This window comes from Haliotis rubra, unplaced genomic scaffold (genome assembly GCF_003918875.1).
Source record: "Haliotis rubra isolate DU_JTF1 unplaced genomic scaffold, ASM391887v1 Scf7, whole genome shotgun sequence".
In the NCBI taxonomy this organism is placed as follows: Eukaryota; Metazoa; Mollusca; class Gastropoda; order Lepetellida; family Haliotidae; genus Haliotis; species Haliotis rubra.
This window is the reverse complement of record NW_025767412.1, coordinates 3,626,496-3,647,431: the sequence shown is the minus strand read 5'-3', so window position 1 is coordinate 3,647,431 and position 20,936 is coordinate 3,626,496. Positions and strand designations below refer to the sequence as shown.

Here is a 20,936-nt window from a genome sequence, read left to right as displayed (position 1 = left end):
CCATGTAGAACTTTGCATAGACTCGAATCTGGACCACTGACCATGAGAAAATAAACCGTCTATCTCCACACAATATCCGCCGAACCCCGTGTTACTAGCGTCAGTATAGACTAATCTCTTGATGACTGTAGATGCAATCAACTCTCTGCTTTTATACTTCTGTATGTTGTTAGCCCAAAACGTGAGCTGTGTAACACTTCCTGCAGAAATGTAAATATTACTGTTCCAGGTTGCAGCGGCAACAACATCAATACAAAGAGATCTAGTCATAAGCTGTGAAACGGATCCAATAACAAGTTTCATTGACACAATTTGACCAACAATGGAAGCAACACTTTTTACAGGAATCCTCTGTGTATGACTTGACAACAACAACCTTATTGCTGTCAACATTTTCTCAATTTTCCTATCAGGAATAGTTAACATCATGGAAGAAGTGTTAATATGAAATCCAAGCCATTCTAACGACTGTGACGGACACCAGAGAGATTTCTCCACCTTAGGAACGAACCCAGAACTGATCAAATCTAACTTTACTGCTGATCCAAACGAACTTGTTTCATGTTTAGAAGATCCAGCAAGAATTCCATCATCTAAAAATGTCACAATTCTCTTACCCTCGTACCTCCATTTCTTTACAAGTTGTCTAGTGACCTTAGTGAAAACGTAAGGAGCAGATGTAAGCCCAAACGGTAAAACCAAAAATTTGTAATAATGTACACATTCAGAATTGTCTTTCCATGAAAACCCGAGAAAGCGAGTATGTGGGGGAAAGATATCAATATGATGATAAGCGGAATGAATGTCGAACTTAATCAACCAGTCTCCTTCGTTGATATAATTTAAAGCACATTTCCAATCTTCGTATTTGACGCTTAGTTTATGCACATAAGAGTTAATTCTATGAAGATCCAGAATCAATCTTTTCTTCCTGGAGGATTGTACCGATACCGAGAGTGGACTGACCACATATGGCGGGGTTGCACATTCACAAATAAGTTGCTTCTTCAATAGATCGTCAATAGCCTGCGTAACAAAATCACTATGCTTTAATGCTGACTGGTTGTTAGATGTTGACATAGGAGGTGGACAATTGACGAATGGAATCTTGTAACCATGTTGTATAAGATCAATGACAAATTGAGAAGCTTTGATATCTCTCCAAAATTTAACATTGCTTTTGAGACGGCCCCCTAACAACAATTTCAGACGTGCCTTGTTCATATTCATAATAGTCATCAGTGAGCTATATAGAACATACATCATCAACAAAACCATCATGAGAGAAATACTCAACTGACAAGTCTTGACCGGTACTACTGGTTTCCCTGGGTGTTGGAAGTTGACGCTCCGGCTGACAAACTCGAATTAAAGGCACACTCTCTCCTGAAGTGGCCGAAGTCTCCGCACGTGAAACATGATCCAGGCTTCCCGCTTTTCCCGCGAAAAAGATGACTAGTGCTAGGCTGGTGAAGCACAGGAGTAGTTTGGTGAAGGACACTTTGCATGGGCTGAGACATCGTTGTCTGTCTCCGGGTTGACCTACTCGGGTATGGAGCACCTCTTCCACATATGGCGGGGTTGCACATTCACAAATATGTTGCTTCTTCAATAGATCGTCAATAGCCTGCGTAACAAAATCACTATGTTTTAATGCTGACTGGTTGTTAGATGTTGACATAGGAGGTGGACAATTGACGAATGGAATCTTGTAACCATGTTGTATAAGATCAATGACAAATTGAGAAGCTTTGATATCTCTCCAAAATTTAACATTGCTTTTGAGACGGCCCCTTACAACAATTTCAGACGTGCCTTGTTCATATTCATAATAGTCATCAGTGAGCTATATAGAACATACATCATCAACAAAACCATCATGAGAGAAATACTCAACTGACAAGTCTTGACCGGTACTACTGGTTTCCCTGGGTGTTGGAAGTTGACGCTCCGGCTGACAAACTCGAATTAAAGGCACACTCTCTCCTGAAGTGGCCGAAGTCTCCGCACGTGAAACATGATCCAGGCTTCCCGCTTTTCCCGCGAAAAAGATGACTAGTGCTAGGCTGGTGAAGCACAGGAGTAGTTTGGTGAAGGACACTTTGCATGGGCTGAGACATCGTTGTCTGTCTCCGGGTTGACCTACTCGGGTATGGAGCACCTCTTCCACGCTTCTGGCGTAATTTACGCAACGCTTTGTTATCTGCCCTCGTGATTTTCCGGTCATCATCGGAATCGTCAGCTAAATCGTTTGCCACGTAATTCCTCACTGTCTCCCACCCACCTTCAGACGAGTCAGCTATTTTGATGAGTTTGTTTCTTTTAAGGATTCTTTCCAACTCTGACGTTACTAACGTTTCACTTTCCTCAAAACGTTTGCCCTGAATGGCGGCCAACACTTCTTTTAAAGCATCCGCAGTTTCTTCGTTAAAATTGAACTGAATTTTATTACCTTCACGTCGCCAAGTGTAATCTTTTTCTGCTTTCAGCCTCTTAATGTCTTTAGATGTCTGAACGAATTCTTCCCTCAAAGCCCCAATCCGTTCGTCGAGGGCCGATTCAAACGTGGCTTTATTTCTCTCTAGTTGTGACAAAATGGCGTCTAATTTTTCGTCAGAATTCATGTTAAATGCTGAAACGCCGGGAGTGCACTAATCGAGAATGCCAAATTCAAATATCTACACCCTTATATACTCCCATAACACGCCACCTACCGGGCAGATAACCCATGTGAACGCTTCATACCGCTAAGAGAAAATAATTTCCCTCTAATTCATACTTCAAACGATAGAAATAATATCACACATTGTACCCATGTGGGGATTCGAACCTGGGTCTTCGGCGTGACGAGCCAATGCTTTAACCACTAGGCCACCCCACCGCCCCGTCGACATAAAAAGCATATTGACTCCAAGCCAGGTCCGACCAAAAGTCATATTGAGTTACTATGACGTCAAGCTATGTTTTGGATTTTAGAAGCTCTCTTTCGGTAATTACATAATAAAACAATTATAGACTGGCGAATTCGGTCAATACCTGTTTTTATGGTATTGACCTGTTTTATGGTATGGTTTGTGACAGGCCGATAATTTTTTAAGAGTTCTTGATCTAAACTTTCCTTATTCAGGAGTGGAGTTACAACTCCATTTTCCAATGTATCCGGCATCACACCCTCCTGACGAGATTTATTGACAACAGAGGTCAACACAATCCAGATCCACACAGAAGTAACATTGCTCAGCAGTTCTATACAAGGCAAAATGATATGTTTTTGAAGCAATTACCTCGTCCTGTGTCTCCCGAATTTGAGCTAAATGTTGATTTACTACAGTGAACCGCATATAAAAAATCATTCAGAACAACGATCCCATACCATGATCCTGCCTGAACATGATCGGCTATGTATAGTCTATGCGGTTACACTCCTTGGTGTAGTGGTTAGAGCGTCCGCCCGGAGAGCGGAAGGTCGCGGGTTCGATCCCCGACCGCGTCAAACCAAAAGACGTTTAAATATGGTACTTGTTGGTCCCTGCCTGGCGTTCGGCATTAATGGGTACAACAAGGACTGGTCGGCTCGGAGTCAGTATACTGTGTATGAGTGGGGTAATCATTCTTCACTGCGGCATGGTATCTCAGTGAGCTAGCACTATAAAACCAGCTTAAGTCTGGGCTAGTGCAAGCAGCCGCACATACACATACACACGCATGCACGTCGTCATATGAGCGAAATATTCTCAAGCAAGACGTTAAACCCAATGTCACCTCACCTCACCTATACGGTTACACAAAGAGTCGGAAAAGGGCGAGGTTGACCGAAGTTTACGTCATGCATTAAATGAGTTTCACGAAAAGGCGATACCTGAGAACTCCTTGAGAACAACAGGTATTCAGCGTATGTTCAGAAATCGACACTTCGTAACTGTTTATGAAGGTTAGTATGAAGTGTTTAAGATCACGAAAATACTTAGAATACCTCCAAAAGCTGGACTGCTGTGATTATAACAAACAAGCCATGGGCCATGATCATGGGGCTGTTTGGCGAAACAGAAAGTAGGACCAGGAAGTCGAGTAGCATTTTGTTATCAAAAGCTGTTTTGTGGGTTTGTAAGAGTTTGTGAGACGTTTATGTGTCTAAATAGGGCTTTAGTAACCACCTTTAACTCTTTGAAATTCCACATTATTCACTCTGGACGTTAATTAATCCCACAGTCCACGACCCATGCTTGTCGTTAGGGGCAACAAACGGGACCGGGTGGTCAGGCTCGCTGACTTGGTTGATACATGCCATCTAGGGCTGGGAGGGGTCAAACTTTTCTACCCGGGTACCCCACCCCCTATTACCCTACCCTACCCGGATACTCGTTATGTTATGACATCACATTTGCAAGAAAATGGCAATATATTCTTCAGTTCGGTGGCTAATATTTCGAGTTTTTCAATATCTTAACCATGTATTATATTCAAAAGAAGTGACTGTAAATTATGTCTAAATCGTGAAAAACAATACAACCTTTTAATCATGAAAGAGTAACATGTTACATTGTTTAATATATTAGTCACATGATCATAACGGGCCCGGGTATTGAGACAGGTACCCGGGTCCAACTCATTACCCACCTGTCCCGGGTACCCGTCCCAGACCTAATGCCATCGTATCCTAACTGCGTAGATCGATGCTCATGCTGTTGATCACTAGTTCGAGTGCGGCAACAAACAAACAAGCGGTATCAATCCTCATTGACATTAAAGAAGGTGAACATACGATTGTCATCTGCTATTCGTCTGGATACAGTAACGAAAACCACTTTTAAATCTATTTTATCGGTTCAGTATTTTCATTTGATACGCACTATACACAGTGAAATATCATATGACTGAATTTCTTCGAGATCAGCTGATCACCTTAGACTCAGCTATGGGAATATACGATTGTTAGCTTTGAAAATTCACAAGCGTGACGAACGTTCAGTGATGAGGTACAGCAGAACAATATTACCAGATATCCAAATATTTGTTGGTCTCAACGTACCCTTTTCACTGACATTTCCTTGTTAAAGTACTGTCGGAAATGCTAGAAAAATGCTTTTTAGCCTTAATATCTTTATAAAGGTGATAAATGAACTATGTTGTCAATATATCAACTCGCCTATTGTCTACCTAATTTTTATTTCAATCGATTTAACATTCCCATACATTTAAAGGGCAGTGTACAGGAGAGAATTTGGCACCAAAACAGCAACTTAAGATTTTTTCAGAGTTCAACAACAGAAATCTTAAATAGCCTTTACATTGATGCTAATCATACAGGTGGTGTAAAAATATGAATTAACGTTTTTCCTAAACAAATAAATGTTGAATGTTTGTGTTACTCTACTTAATTATCGTTTCTTTATTGAAGAAATATTAATATAAATGTTAATATAAATATAAATAAGTTTCCCGTCATGCATGCACATCTTTATCACAGCGTCCACTATGGCCAACGATCTGTAGTCAATTGTTGCAAAGGTTTATAGTTTTTTTCTGCTTAAAAAAAGACAGAGGTAAACCTTTCATTAGTTTGGAAAGGGTTTATTACAGATCTTGTAGAGCTGTTGGCATGTCTTACCAACAAGTTTACAATATTGTAAACAAATCAGAAAAGACAGGGACCGTCTCAAATGCAAAACTGGGACGTGAAACCATCCTTGACAACTTTGACAAGGGAGTGCTTAGACGGGCGGTCTACAAACTTTATGAGAAGAATAATATATATATTCTAAAGAAGCTACACCAGTGACTTCGTTAAATCTTTGGCCAATGTTCACAACTAGATTAAACTGACCGAATTACATCCATATTTTTGCAATGAAATATACTGTTGACATGCAAAACATTTATTAAAACGTTGCACATTTCTACAATCAATCGGTAAGATAACACAAGTGAGGGATTCTTTCCAATGTACAGTAATTCGTATGTTTATTTCAAAACAAAGACACATACACAAATGATCCTTTACATAACCAATACGTATACTATACGTACACATATTCAACATTTTGCAGAAAATATCTATTGAGATGACCCCTCCCACGAGCGTGTGCTCAGGTGTCAATTTCACCTGTCGATACAGTGGATGCTGATGACGTAACACAGACACTTAATGTTTGTATCAAATAACGTCCCACTACCCCTTATTTTTCTAAGTTTTTGGTATTTTCATCAGTAAAAACACATTTCAGAGCATGTCTCAAAATTTATTCCCTCGGTCTACATTAGGTAGATGTTTCTTCAAGTGATATTTGTTATTTAAGTAACTGTAATACCTCTGAATTTTAAATATAAGTCAATAAGCATTTTTCTAGCATTTCCGACAGTACTTTAGGATCCCCGATCCCTTGGCTGGTCTTCTGAAGAGAAAATGCACGAGATAAGTTAGGGATAAAAGTAATTGGCGTGGACATGGCTTACAACTTAATTATTCATCAAGTTATGAATTTATTCCATGTCATGAAAGTAATTGCCTTAAACTCGTTTTTCTATCATTAGCACTTGGAAAACTGGATGTTGAAGTTGATGGGGTATTCCCTGTGTGGGATGTCAGTAAATAGATAGGTGTTAAAGAGAACATTTATTCAGCGCCTTGACATCAGGATACAATGCAAATTTACTCTGATACTTTCCAGGTAATAAGTGGAATGTTGGCCAAGAAGAATTGAATTTGGTGATTATTGGTGATGTCAGAGAGGGAGAGAGGTAACACTCACCAAGCAATTGGATGTTAATGCATATATTACAGGATGGCTGAAGCCCAGGAGAAGGTGGACATGAGCGCCCTTAAAGACACATTCCTGGAGTGCCCTGTGTGTGTGGAACATTTCAACCAGACTGACAGACGTCCTCGTCTCCTCATAACCTGCCTCCACGCCTTCTGCACACACTGTCTTCAGCAGCTGCTCGCCAAGGAGGGGAAAGGCCAGATCACATGTCCTCTGTGTCGTCAAGTCCACAATGTCCCAGGGAAGGCGGACTCATTGCCCTTGGATCCGGTCCGTGTGAAACTTACTGATTTTGTTCAAATGAAGAAAGAAGGGAACGTCCCATGCACAGACTGCCCCGATGGCAATACAGCCGAGTCCAGATGCCAAGAGTGTTCTGTGTATCTGTGTCAGCAGTGCACGTATGTACACAAACGTCATCAACTGACGCGCGACCATCAGATCATATCCCTGAGTGATGCCTTGCAGCAACCCTTGAACATGTTAGGCAAGCGTCACTGCTGCACTCATCATCCTAAACACCAGCTGGAGTTCTTCTGTGTTACTGATGATACACTGTGCTGCATGTCTTGCACGGTTTTGGAACATAAAGGTCATAAGTTCCAGAAACTCGAGGACGTGGCTAAGAAACGACAAGAGGAGCTGGAGTCATTGATGCAAGCAGTCCAAACAAATGCCCAACAACTGCGTCAGAGGCGCATGTGTGAAGAAAAAAGTCAAAAAGCTATCGTGCAAGCTCAGATGATGGCCAGATCTGACGTCACCACATTCTTTAAAAGCATGACAAGTATTCTAAATAAAAGAAAAGCACGTTTGAACCAAGACGTCGACCAAAGAAGTGAGACAAAGTTGGCTCTGTCTAAGAAGGAAGTGGAGGCGATAGACAACACCCTTGCTGTTATAGACTCAACTGAAACATACTTCACACAGGCCAGGGATAAAGCTGATGTTGTGGAAATGCTGCAGATGTATCCTGCTATCAAGAACAGCCTGGAAGCATCAGGTCAAGGTCAAGGTCAAGGTCAAGGACGATCAAAAGCGACAGAACCTACAGTGACATTTTCTGCCTCAAATGGAAAACTTGTGGAAAAACTTTTGTCAGCAGTAGGATGTGTGAGAGCGTGTACTGACAACGAGAAAGGTGAGTATACCAACGCCCATACCATAATTATACCTTCATATTAGTTAATGGCTGCATGGTTTTAATAGGTGTTTATCATAAAAAGGTTCTCCTGGTTGTTACTGAAATATATTGAAAGGCAGAAGAAACGTAATATTCGAAATGACATTGAAGTATCAATGGAGTATTTGAACCTATTTCTTTTAAAAATAGACACCGGAAATCAAGTTTGATGAAAACATGAATCGTGGCCGTATAGCCTGTTTTACCCAATAAATTATTGTTTCAGATTGAGGTTAGAAATGTTTTTGTTTGTGGAAAGGGAAGAGTTCGCACAAACACAACATTGAAATCGAGATGCACGTGCATCATGCATGCATTCAGGCATAAATTGCCGGCTTGAATGACACTCGTTTACTTGTTTTCTGAACACAGCAGCTATGGCTAGGTTAACGAGAGATCAACGACAATAAGCAATTGGACGTCTAGACGCTGGTCAACGTGCTCGAGTTATTGCTAATAACTTCAGTTGCAGCGTACGAATGATTGAACGTCTTAGACAGCAATACAACGCCACCAACAGCACTGATGACCGTCCACGTAGTGGTCTACCCTGTGCAACAACACGTCGTCAGGACCGTCATATCGTCCACCAACACCTCTCGCTAACCTAGCCATAGCTGCTGTGTTCAGAAAACAAGTGAACGATTGCCATTCAAGTCGGTAATTTATGCCTGACTTCCGGTGTGTATTTTAAAAAAACCCGGTTCAAATACACCATTGATAGGAAAAAAACTGAAGTTCTTCTTGGTGGGTCCCATCACCAACTACAGAAGATACCCGATTCTAAACCCACATGCAGAATTGGAGATACTCCAGGAACATCATGCAAACAACTACGGAATCTTTGCGTTGTTTTTTACTCCAATATGACAATGCAGAATTAAGTAGCAGCCGTTTGCAAAACAGGTCATTTCCTCCTCCATCAGATTGGAAAACTCCACAGTCACCTTTCTCAAGATCCATCTAAAATGCGAGCTCAATCGTTTATCATCTCAAGATTAGACTCCCTACCATCGCCAGCGGCTGAACGGATGGTGTAAATCAATCTTGGGTCCCTGCAGGTAGTAAAAGTAATGTAAGTCCCCATGGTTTCTAGTATGGTGATCTACCTTCAGTTGTTGGCGATCTATAACTCGTGTTTTATATTGTGTTGTCTTCTTTAAACTGTTTTAGTTTAACATGCTAGTTTTATGGTCATATCTGTGATTTTTACTGACCTTCGTCGACAGGTTTTATTCTTCAAAGTGTTTCCTTTTTTATTGTATAAATTGTTTTCGTCACGATATGGCTGAGATATTGCCGATGTGACGTTAAATATTAACTCACTCACTCACTCTCAAGACTAGATTACTCTCATTCCCTGTTTTATGGCATATACTCAACACTCCTTCATAAACTTCAACTCCTCCAAAATACAGCTGTCAGGATCATTACCCGGACACCTAAGCACCAACATATCTTCTCAAACAACTCCATTGGCTACCAGTTTCCAAGAGAATCAAGTTCAAAATCCTATTCCACACTTTCCAATACCTCAAGACAGACTCCTTATCTCAAAGCCCTTGTTCAGACTCACACACCAAGCCGGACACTGCGTTCCCAAGGCAAGGACCTTCTCCAGATGCTTCACTGTAAAAATTATGGGTGAACGCAGTGTCAGATGCAGCAGCAGTATCTATGTGGAATGCTCTTCCAGATCACATCAAGTTATCAGAAATGCCACCAACATTTTGGGCAAATATAAAACCCATTTCTTCAAAACTGTTAAAACAGGAGGCACTGTGTATATACACTGTACATCTTTGAATATGTGAAACCGCCAGTGAAAAGTCAACCTGGAACCTTCAGCGCTATACAAAATAACTAGAGTAGATTAGATTAAAGTTACCTTAGAAACAGCACACCCTAATATCACCTTGAAGAGGAACTTGTTATATGGATTGATAAATTCTGTATTCCAATGGATGCGACGTTTCGGTGTAGATTTTATGATGTTTGAGTTTATGCAATGGTGCAACAATGTTGAGACATTAACGCTAATCTACCTCCTAATCTAACAGCGTCATCTGCCTCATCCATTCCTGAATTAGTTCCGCCTACATCAGCTGGTCTCACAAAATCTACCAACAAACCCATGGTTTACCTATGGGATCCCCTCTCTCTCCTAACATCAACGAGGTATGCATGACAGAACTAGAAAATTAGGTCCTTTTCACCTCACCCATCACATTTATATGCTGGTTCAGAAACGTAGACAGTACTTTAGTCATGATTAACCCTGTGGATGATCCTACCCACCTTCTTAACCACTCACTCACCCAACATCCCCGCATTAAGTTCACAATGGAAGAAGAAACTGACAACAAACTACCATTCCTTGACGTCATAGACACGAAAGACACCAACAAGCTCCACACAAGCGTCTACATAAAACCAACCCATGCGGACCAATATGTCCACTTCACATCTAACCACCCCCTGCAAGTTAAGAGGAATTATCACCTCCCTAGCCAGAAGAGCCAAGCACAGCAGTTCCACATCCCAAGTCCTTGAATGTGAAGAACACGTTCGCCATGTTTTCATAAACCTCAACCAGTATCCAGCCAACCAGCTAACAAAACCAAGACCATCCTCAACCCTAAAGACAAACCACCACGTCGGGAATCTGCACCATTCAAGACACCATACCATACCATACCATACCAGCATACCATGCATCAATACTTCCAGCCATCATATCCGCTAAGGACGCAAGCCACTATAGATGTTGTGTTCCAGAGAGGGAAAACAATTCAGGACAATAAAGAATTTGTCAATCCACATAACTAGTTCCATCAACTTCTAAAATGCCACTTAAAGAAGCAATCTCACCTCGCAATAAGACGAACATAACGCCAACTCCATTCTCATTTTTCAGAAAGGAATCAGCTTCTGTTGTGTTTCGATGAAGTGGTCGATGCTGCTTTAAAATATATGAGCAAGAATGAACTTATTAATCATTTAAAAGAGAAAGTCTTCACTACCAATCGAACAATGCGCACTCAGAGATCCACGTATGTACAATTTACAGAATGATATACTGAATAAAAAATATACTCGTTCGTAAACAGATTAACAAATATGTAAATGTCAAGATTAACAATTATGTGAAAGTGATAAGGAAGAAAAGAAGGCCCGTCTTTGCGAAGCGTAGTACATGAATTTTTTTGTTGTGAATCAGCCCAAGCTGATTATCATTGCAATACACAGCCTCTCTATTGTTAGTATTCTATAACTTGTTTTGAATAGATCATTGAGCATAAGGTATTCAAAACATGGATCATCTGTCTCTTGTGGGTGCAAAGGCCCGGGACTCGCAACCATGTATTCAAGAGGGACAGAAATATCGTTACTCCTCTTAGTTCGTTGTTGGTTTTTTTCTCTTTTTATTACATCAATTACATTTTTTACTGACAGATCAAACCTTACAGTTGTACCAAGGCGCGGACAGAATCGATTGAATTTCGTAAATAGTGGACAGAGGAAGGACTTGCTTACACTACCGTACACGGGCAGATCTCTCCCATACGCAACTGTCATGTCAAAAGACCCGGGTAACACTTGCAGCATCTGTATGAACACAATAACTGTCCCGACCAAGCTGTCATGTGGCCACACCTTCTGTGCAGACTGTATCGGACAGGCTTTCTCTGTGAAACGAGCCTGTCCTGAATGTGGGAAACTGTGTGGTGCTGTGAAGGGTAACCAGCCTAAAGGTGGGAAGATGACACACACAATTTGCAGAACAGAAATGCTACCTGGATATGATGATAGTGGAGGAACGATTGTCATCACATATGACTTTCAACGGGATATACAACCGGTAGGTGTTCAGACCTAAAGTACGAATTCAAGATCTCTAAAGGTGACTTGAAATCTGGTTAGACCGCATAAATCTAAGTGTTTTTCCAACTAGTAATGGAGGTTGAATTCAAATGTGAAGGTCACTGTGAAGGTCATACAAACAAATTGTCTTATTCAGATAATATTAACAGTTTAATATATATAACACCCCCTAGCAAGTGATGTTCTAACATATGATTAGATGACACTGAAGTTCAGTGTCGGGGATTTGAAAAGAGCTTGTGTACAGGATAACTTATAAGAACATAAATGTCCTCTAGGGTAATGTTGGGGCGGTGAGGTAGCCCAACGGATAAAGCGTTCGCTCGTCACGCCGAAAACCCGGGTTCGATTCCCCACATGGGTACAACGTGTGAAGCCCATTTCTGGTGTCCCCCGCCGTGATGTTGCTGGAATATTGCTAGAAGCGGCGTATACACTCGCTCACTCTACGGCAAGGCCTTCATCACACTGATAACATACACTTTTAAAATAATGTCAAAGTCACTCAATAAAAGTACAGGGTCTCCAAAGATGATTCTACAAACATTCCAAAATATATTCCCCAATCATTAAGAGGTAAATAAGTTGTTGCATGGAAATGTATGACATAGGAAGTCAGGTAACTGCGTGTTTAGGAAATTCTCAAAATAACTTGTGTACACTTCCCCAATAGTTAAAAGCGGAATTCGACAAAACTGTACACACATGATATCTGTGTGAGTTTAGGTGAAAGCTATGTGAATAGAATTACGTACTTTATTGTTAGGGTAATAATATGATATCTGTGGGGGTTTAGCTGAAAGCTATGTGAATAGAATTACGTACTTTATTGTTAGGGTAATAATATGATATCTGTCTGAGTTTAGCTGAAAGCTATGTGAATAGAATTACGTACTTTATTATTAGGGTAATAATATGATATATGTGTGAGTTTAGCTGAAAGCTATGTGAATAGAATTACGTACTTTATTATTAGGGTAATAATATGATATCTGTGTGAGTTTAGGTGAAAGCTATGTGAATAGAATTACGTACTGTATTATAAGGGTAACAATATGATATCTGTGTGAGTTTAGGTGAAAGCTATGTGAATAGAATTACGTATTTTATTATTAAGGTAACAATATGATACCTGTGTGAGTTTAGCTGAAAGCTATATGAATAGAATTACGTACTTTATTCTTAGGGTAACAATATGATATCTGTGTGAGTTTAGCTGAAAGCTATGAGAATAGACTTACTGTACTTTATTATTATTCTTAGGGTAACAATATGATATGTGTGAGTTTATCTATGTGAGTTTATTATAAGGGTAACAATATGATATCTGTGTGAGCTGAAAGCTATGAGAATAGACTTACGTACTTTATTATTAGGGTAACAATATGATATCTGTGTGAGTTTAGGTGAAAGCTATGTGAATAGAATTACGTACTTTATTATGAGGGTAGCTGAGGGAGTAGGAAATTTCCGAGAGCATAAGTAATGTCACTAAAACAAATGTGTTCATCGGTTTGTTAATATCTATCAGAATGCAGATCTGAAATCAATATTAATTTCTTCACTATTTATGCTGGAAATATTTGATTACCACTGCCGCAACAATCTATGTTTGTCCAGGTAAGCTTCGATGCAGACATGCTTGGGCAGCCTCGGGGGATCACGAGAACAGCTTATCTACCATACAATCAAGAAGGGTGGGAGGTTCTGAAGCTTCTGCTTAAGGCATTTGATGCTGGTTTAACCTTTGCTACTGACGGGAGTGGCGTCATCGCCTGGAACGACATTTCTCACAAGACTAGTAAGACGGGAGAGTAAGTCATGACTAAAGTATTTCTGTTTGGTGCTTCCCTAATTCATCATGATTGAGATGTAATAACCCTATTCGCCTGAGGGAATGACGACGAAGGCTGTCTGACTTCGATCTTTTATTCAGGGTATTGTGAGTTTGGTGATCCAGCATGGTACCGATAATTTAGTGCCCTGGAACATTTAGGCAATAATATAGTTAACAATAACTTGACATTTCAACACATCACATCTTTATTCATGACATACTTAAGATATCAATCATTACACCATGTTGAAATAACAGAAGTCATTTTCAGTACATTATATTCAATACACCAGATTTAAATTGCAATAGATTTCATTTCATTACACTGCATTAAGTTATAATACAAATGCCCATTTAAAATATTGCATAATTACATACACATTCTCACATTACATACAAAGAATAAAACCAAGAGTGACACAGCCTAATACCATGTGACAAAATCATTAATAGACAAGCAGTCACTTACATATATATGGTATACAGCTTATCAAGCGCATGGCGGCGCCCTTCCAAGACCACATGGCATACTGCAGCATACACGCTACCGTCTGTAGTACACAAACAGTACAACAATTCATTCAGTCAGTCACAAGTCACACTTTTGGGAATGATAAAGTGCAAGGAATTAAATTATGAAGTGGAATAATTTAAAAATTTGGAAAGTAACTAACTTTGTAAAGATAATGTTTGGAAGGTTTATATAAACTATCATGGAATTATTACTTTTAATTCATATTACAAGAAATATTTATATTACAACAAGCACTGTGAAAATGCCATGCGAAAACAAAACGGCTCACCTGTCAATCCAATGTGAAGCGAAGGTTAATTGCTTAGGTGTAACATGCAGAATCCCACTGTTTGCCAATCAACCAATCAACCAATCAGAAATCAGCATAACTGATCACATGATAAACAACTGCTAGTGTCATGACACAACCTTGAACTATGAGCCTTCACTGACAGCCTTGACCTTGTCCAGTGCTAAATATATACAGTGATCTCAGAACAAATGCATTTCTCTTGAAATGCTACTTTTGTCATCAATATAATTGATGAACTCTTTCACAACAAATAAACTAAATAACCTAAAAAAATACTACCACCATAAAACCTTTATGAACTATTTTTTATATTTTTTTATTTGCATTTTATGACATATTAAAATGACCTCAACCGCAACATAATGGCATTCCTAAAAACACATTTGGGAAGTTGATACATTTTAGTTTAAAATAAGAACATGAAATATCCAGGGACTGAAACCTTAACTTTACCATTGTGACAGAGACACAAACAGAAAAAGAGATGTACACTACCTTGAGTTGTCATATTAGAATTCTAATTTTAAACATTATGTATTTTTCTGTGGAAAGTAGTTTATCTGATCATATGGTTGAATAAATAATCTTTTGATTAATGGTGTAGTTGTTTGGCATGTATACTTACCTTGAACAAGGTTCCAAAACAATATCCATCATCAAAATGTATGATTTATGTAGCAGGGAGTCACAGGTATACAGACACATTTGAGCCATTTTACGACTGCCAAAGCGAAACAGGCGGCTTGCGGTTTATAGCTTTAGTTAACATCACTGTTGGCAGTGAGTCGTGGGCATAGCCAAGATATGACCCAAATCGAACAATTTAGTTTGATATTCCTGTTTATTGCTCAGTTAAATGTAACAGAAATTAAGAAATCAAAACGTTGGCACGACTTTCTTTTATGAATGCGCATAACCCACCCAACCGTATTAGGACAAGTAGCGCAACTTGTTCAAGCCTGTCAGTAATAAATGACACTCACTCGACTTCAGCAATCTTGACACTTACTCCAAAGTGAATTAAGCAGCCCTGTTTGCAAAAGGGATATTTCTTGCAAGTCATTAATTGAAATTGAAGATGACGGTCGTGAGAGAAGTCAGTCCTAAAAAAAATGTCATCTGTACTTGCCATGTGTTAAGGTCAGGTGTGATGTCAAAGTCATTTACACATACAGGCTTCCCATATACAACCAGCTACAGTAGCTTGCTTCATTTGTAAGACTACAAATACTATCCGTTCGCTGAGATGGAAGGTTGGTGTCATTAGCCCAGTGTACATATGTGTTTGTTATTCTTGTAACTTGAGTCAGAGGAACTTCTTTTTTTAAAGATGAATTGCATCTGTTCCAGTAACGGCTACCCTGACCCTGACTATCTGAAGAGAGTAAAGATGGAATTATCTCTCAAGGGAATCACATCGTCCACCTGAGTAACCAACACTGACCACTGTCCATCAACTCCAAAACAGACATGATGACAGTTCCGGTTGTGGCTTCACCCCTGTATACAAAATATTTCGAGAACACAAACACAGATGAAAACTGAATTCTGATAATATGCATTTGCATTGATATGCTCTGCACCAGACTTGCTCGACCATTCAAGGCTTGAGTTGGACCTTCTTTTTTAACTTATTCCCAAGGATCCTGGAGATAGTCTAGCATTCACATTACTGCGTTTCTACTCACACTTATAATTTATTGAACTTAATCCAGTTTTAGAAATGTATCTTTAAATAGTTATCATTTGACTATCATGAATGACAAAGCAAAGCAACTTGGTATGTGTTTGGACTGAAAGAAGACAATGTTTTACCATTCTTGAATTTGGGTTGCAAGTCAACATGTTTTGCTTGTTGTCTTTGTCATTGTATTGACATTATTTTGTCGTTGTTATGTGACCCGATAGGTGTGTTAACAGAGCACTTAAACTATGAAGGATTGTATCATAATACATGTGGTACTTTGTTATCACGCTTATCTAAAGATGGGATCTCTGTTGACTGATACGTGTTAGTACTTGTCAATGTTTGGATTATTTTATAGCTACTGAGATACTGATTGATTGGCATTCCATAAGTTGATGAGTAACTATGAAAAGGTATAACTTCTTTTATCCATAAGGTTGTATGTTTTGTTATGGATAATAGGAAACGGGGGCAAAGTATTATTCCTCACGCCCAGGCCTTCTGAAAGTAATTAGAATAACATCTTACAATTTCATCACTATCAGTCCCTACAGCTATTTTAAGGGCTTCGTCTTAAGAAGCTTACATATAGTATTTATGCATCTGCACATGATATTTTAAATGACATTGTCGGTGAATATGATATTTATACTAGTAATCCTAGAAGATATAAAACCCTGGGAAGGTTTTCTGGTGGATTAGCAGTTGGTATTAAAAAGAGATATTGCATCTTATTTGGAAAAAAATTACTCTTTTTCAGAATAAGAAGTGAGTTGTCCCTCTTTCAACTCTTCATCGTGTTTGTTTACATTAACCCCGAGGGGTCACCGGCGTACACAGACAGTGAAGAGAGTGGGACTGGCATGTTAGAGCCACAACTGCTAGATAGTATATATGATTATGGCGAGTTGTCGGAATTCATAATGTGTGGCGACTTTAATGCCAGGACTGGAAGTGAATTAGATTATATCATAGATGATGATGTTGATTATTTACCAGTTTATGATGACTATAAATCTGATTACTTCTCTTGCCCCCGACATTCGCTAGATACTGTCGTTAATAATTATGGTTTAAACCTACTACATATATGTAAGGTACTTGATATCAATATTGTTAATGGAAGAACTAAATCAGATAACGTTGGAAACATGACCTATATATCACATTCTGGATCTAGTGTTGTTGACTATTCTTTTCTTTCTTCAAATATATTCGATAATATTGTAGATATGAAAGTTTATCAACGCACTGAGTCGGACCACCTTCGATTGGTGTGCTGTTTTGAAAATATTATCCCATCAGTAAGTAATAATGAGATTCACAAAAAGCTGAATCATATTCAAGGATGTGTTACAGGCTTCCTCCGGAATGTCAAATTCCATATCAAAATTATCTCCGCAATAAAGATGTCATAGATATGTTTAACACATTTACTTTATTATTGGAGGAAAACATCAACACTGCTGTAAGACATCTAAGTGATATATTAATTCACTGTGCAGTGAATGCAGGAGCCTATGATACAGTCACCCGGAAATCTCATTCACAGCAACCACCTTGGTTTGATAAAGATTGTAGTAAATTAAAAACGAGAAAATAATTTCTATTGAACAAATTCAGAAGATTTAAATGTGATTTAAACTTAAAGTTGTGTGTGGATGCCAAAACTGAATATAAAAAATGTTGTGATAAGAAGAAGCGTTCTTTTAATACCAAAATATGTGTTGATATAAAGAGGTCTGCTGAACATGGAGATTGTAAGAGTTTTTGGAAGACGTTAAAGAAAGTTACACGTGGAAATGTTTCAAGTTATTCGATGTCTACTGATATTTGGTACGATTATTTCAATAATTTGTTAAATCCGAAAGTTGAAAATGTTGATGTAAACGATTTTGATTGTTTTGTCTCCCAGTATATTAATTCAAATTCTTGTGAGAGATTGTAATGATTTGCCTTTCACGGATGATATTTTGTCAGGTGAAATAACAGATAGGGAAATAGTAGATGCTCTGAAAAGTTTGAAAAGTGGTAAATCTGCAGGTGAGGATGGAGTATCCCCTGAATTTTTTAAAATGTCTGGAAATTTTATTTTACCTTATTTGAAACGTCTTTATAATAGAGTCTTAAATACTGGCGATTTTCCAGAACCATGGAATATAGTTGTGATTTTGCCTTTGTTGAAGTCGGGTAAACGTTCTGACCCCAACAATTATGATAGAGGTATTTCTATTCTGAATGTCACAGGTAAATTGAAAAGCACCTTAGAATTTGGTTAGATATAAATGATCTTTTATCAAAATGACAAGCCGTTTCCGACAAAATTACTCTACAGTTGATAATCTATTCATATTGCAAACATTGTGTTCAAAATATTTATGTAAGCCGAAAGGTAGATTCTATCGTGCTTTTATCGATTTTAAAAAAGCTTTTGATTACGTTGATAGAAAGAAATTACTGTACTGCTTATTAAAGGTTGTCACGGAAAATTGTTTAACGTCATTCGTAATATGTATTCTTCTGTAAAGGCTTGTATTTAAACTTCATCTGGTAGAACAGAAGGGTTTTCCACTTCTAGTGGTGTGAGACAGGGTTGCATATTAAGCCCAGCTTTATTTATCTTTTTCATTAATGAACTTGTAATAGAAGTATATAAAGAGTGTAGTTATGGTGTATTTGTGACACAGGATATTGTTGATTTAATGTTACTTCTTTTTGCATATGATGTTGTCATGTTTTCATATACTGTTAATGGCCTGCAGAAACAATTAAATGTACTGTATTCCTTTTGTAAGAAATGGGGTTTAGGAGTCAACTCACAAAAAACCCAAATGTCATTGTATTCAGAAATGGAGGTAAAATTGCTAAGCATGAACACTGGGCATATGACAAAGTTCCTTTAGAAATTAAGACATATTATTAGTAGTTAGGATTAGTTATATCTGCTAGATTAGCATGGTCAGTATCTTGTAAACAATTAGCATGTCAAGCCTCTAAAGCTGTTATTCCAGTTTATACATTTTTCAAAAAACTTGTAAATGTTCCATTTTCTACAGCATGTTCTACTTTTTATGGTAAAATTGCGCCGATTTTGTTATATGGGGCAGAGATATGGGGCACAAAATATAGTGAGGCAATAGAGAAAGTCCAATCATCTTATTTTAAACGCTTTTTACGGGTTGGGAAGTTTGCTTCGAATAAGGCCATTTTAGGCGATACAGGGCGTTATCCTCTTTTCATTCTCAGCCTAGTTAGAGTGGTTAAACTCTACTGGTAGAATCTCGATCCTACTAGTAGAGATTGCGATCGTAGTCTCTACTGGTAGAGACTATGATTATATGGAATAACCTATGCAAGCAAGTGCAAGCTTATGCAAGCAAGTATAATAAGTGGGGATAATGTTTTCTATTATTTGCCAGTTATAATTGAACTTATTTATTGTTATCTTGTTAACTTTATTTGTTAAGTCTGTTTTGGAGGTATTTTTGTTATTGTTTTTGGTGGAGTCCAAATTTGGCAGCTTGGTCTCATGATGTAAATACAGTGTTACAAACCATTTTTTTTTTTTTTTGATATTGTTTACAGTGAGGTGTTAAATGTTTGTTATCAAAGTCTCAGTTAAAAGTAGGAAGTTCATTCAGATGTATTTCAAAACTTATGATCAGTAATTGTTATAAAAACACTGCTTTCCAAAGAGGTGGGGAAATGACCTGGTGGGGAATTGCCCTACACCTATCCTCCCAAAATGCCGACATGCCAATACACCTATAGCTTATAACAACAAACCAATTCTGTATTTCCTGGAGCAGTGTAACAATAAGCCAACATGCTTGTTTAACAATTCAGTTTTCCTTCGAAATATAATATGTTTAAACAAACCAATCTTAAGGTAATTAATATAATCGTTTACTCAGTTTCAGTCAGTCTTAATCTGTTAATCTCAAACTGTTAATCCAGCTTATCTTTGTGTTGTTCACCCCTTACTCTCATGGATCAATTAGTCATAGGTGAAATCATTTTGTTGTTTTAACTAAGTGTATGGATACTGGGCTGAAGGAAACAGTCTAGTGTTATATCTGAATAAAATGCATAGTACTGTTCAGAAAAAGTGTCTTTGTTGTTTACCCACAGATCACTCGGAGTTTCTACCAGTTGAAGACGATTGCAACCTCTACTAGTAGGATCGGAGATTCTACCAGTAGAGACTCCGATCGCAGTCTCTACTGGTAGAGACTCCGATCGCAATCTCTACTGGTAGAATCTCCGATTCTACCAGATCGCAGTCTCTACCCTGACATATATATAGAGATGTTGGGTTTTGTAAATACATGCTCATATTTTGTGTATTACATTTTGCAATCAACAGACATCATAACATGTCATGTGTTCAAGTATCACACCTGCCTGTCTGTGTAATTACATAATGTGACAGAGACCGAACTCGGGCCATAAATCAATGCGTTTTGTTTATGGTGTATAGCCTGATTGGTGTTAAGTTCAAATTGCATGTGGTCAGTGATCGCAGTTGTGTATTGAATATTGTCATTAGCAGACAGGCAGGCAGACACACAGGTGTCAATAAAACAAGACATTGAGTTTTATCTGTGACAGCGACATATCTATATCACAATTAGAAATTGTGTCAACGCTAAATAATGACATTGCTTTTAAATTATCGAACTGAGAAAGTGACTCGGTAAGAAGAACGTGTGGTGAAATAGACAAATGAAATTATATAAACAGTTTTTAAATATTG

The 20,936-nt window shown here is 38.4% G+C and overlaps 1 protein-coding gene and 1 long non-coding RNA gene across 2 annotated transcripts in view; both read left to right on the top strand.

Moving 5' to 3' along the window:
- Positions 1 to 3,841: 3,841 nt before the first annotated feature.
- LOC124258708 (E3 ubiquitin-protein ligase DTX3L-like) lies at positions 3,842 to 16,110 on the top strand. The gene is made up of 6 exons (XM_046692783.1): positions 3,842 to 3,931; positions 6,782 to 7,902; positions 10,862 to 10,997; positions 11,401 to 11,806; positions 13,450 to 13,643; positions 15,844 to 16,110. The coding sequence occupies exons 2-6, from the start codon at positions 6,783 to 6,785 to the stop codon at positions 15,920 to 15,922; spliced, it is 1,935 nt and encodes a 644-aa protein (XP_046548739.1). The 5' UTR covers positions 3,842 to 3,931; position 6,782; the 3' UTR covers positions 15,923 to 16,110.
- A 197-nt stretch (positions 16,111 to 16,307) lies between these two features.
- LOC124258711 overlaps positions 16,308 to 20,936 on the top strand; it is a 77,162-nt gene continuing 72,533 nt past the window's right edge. The window contains exon 1 of the long non-coding RNA XR_006893658.1: positions 16,308 to 16,452. This is a non-coding gene — a long non-coding RNA (uncharacterized LOC124258711). The remainder of the gene's footprint in view (positions 16,453 to 20,936) is intronic.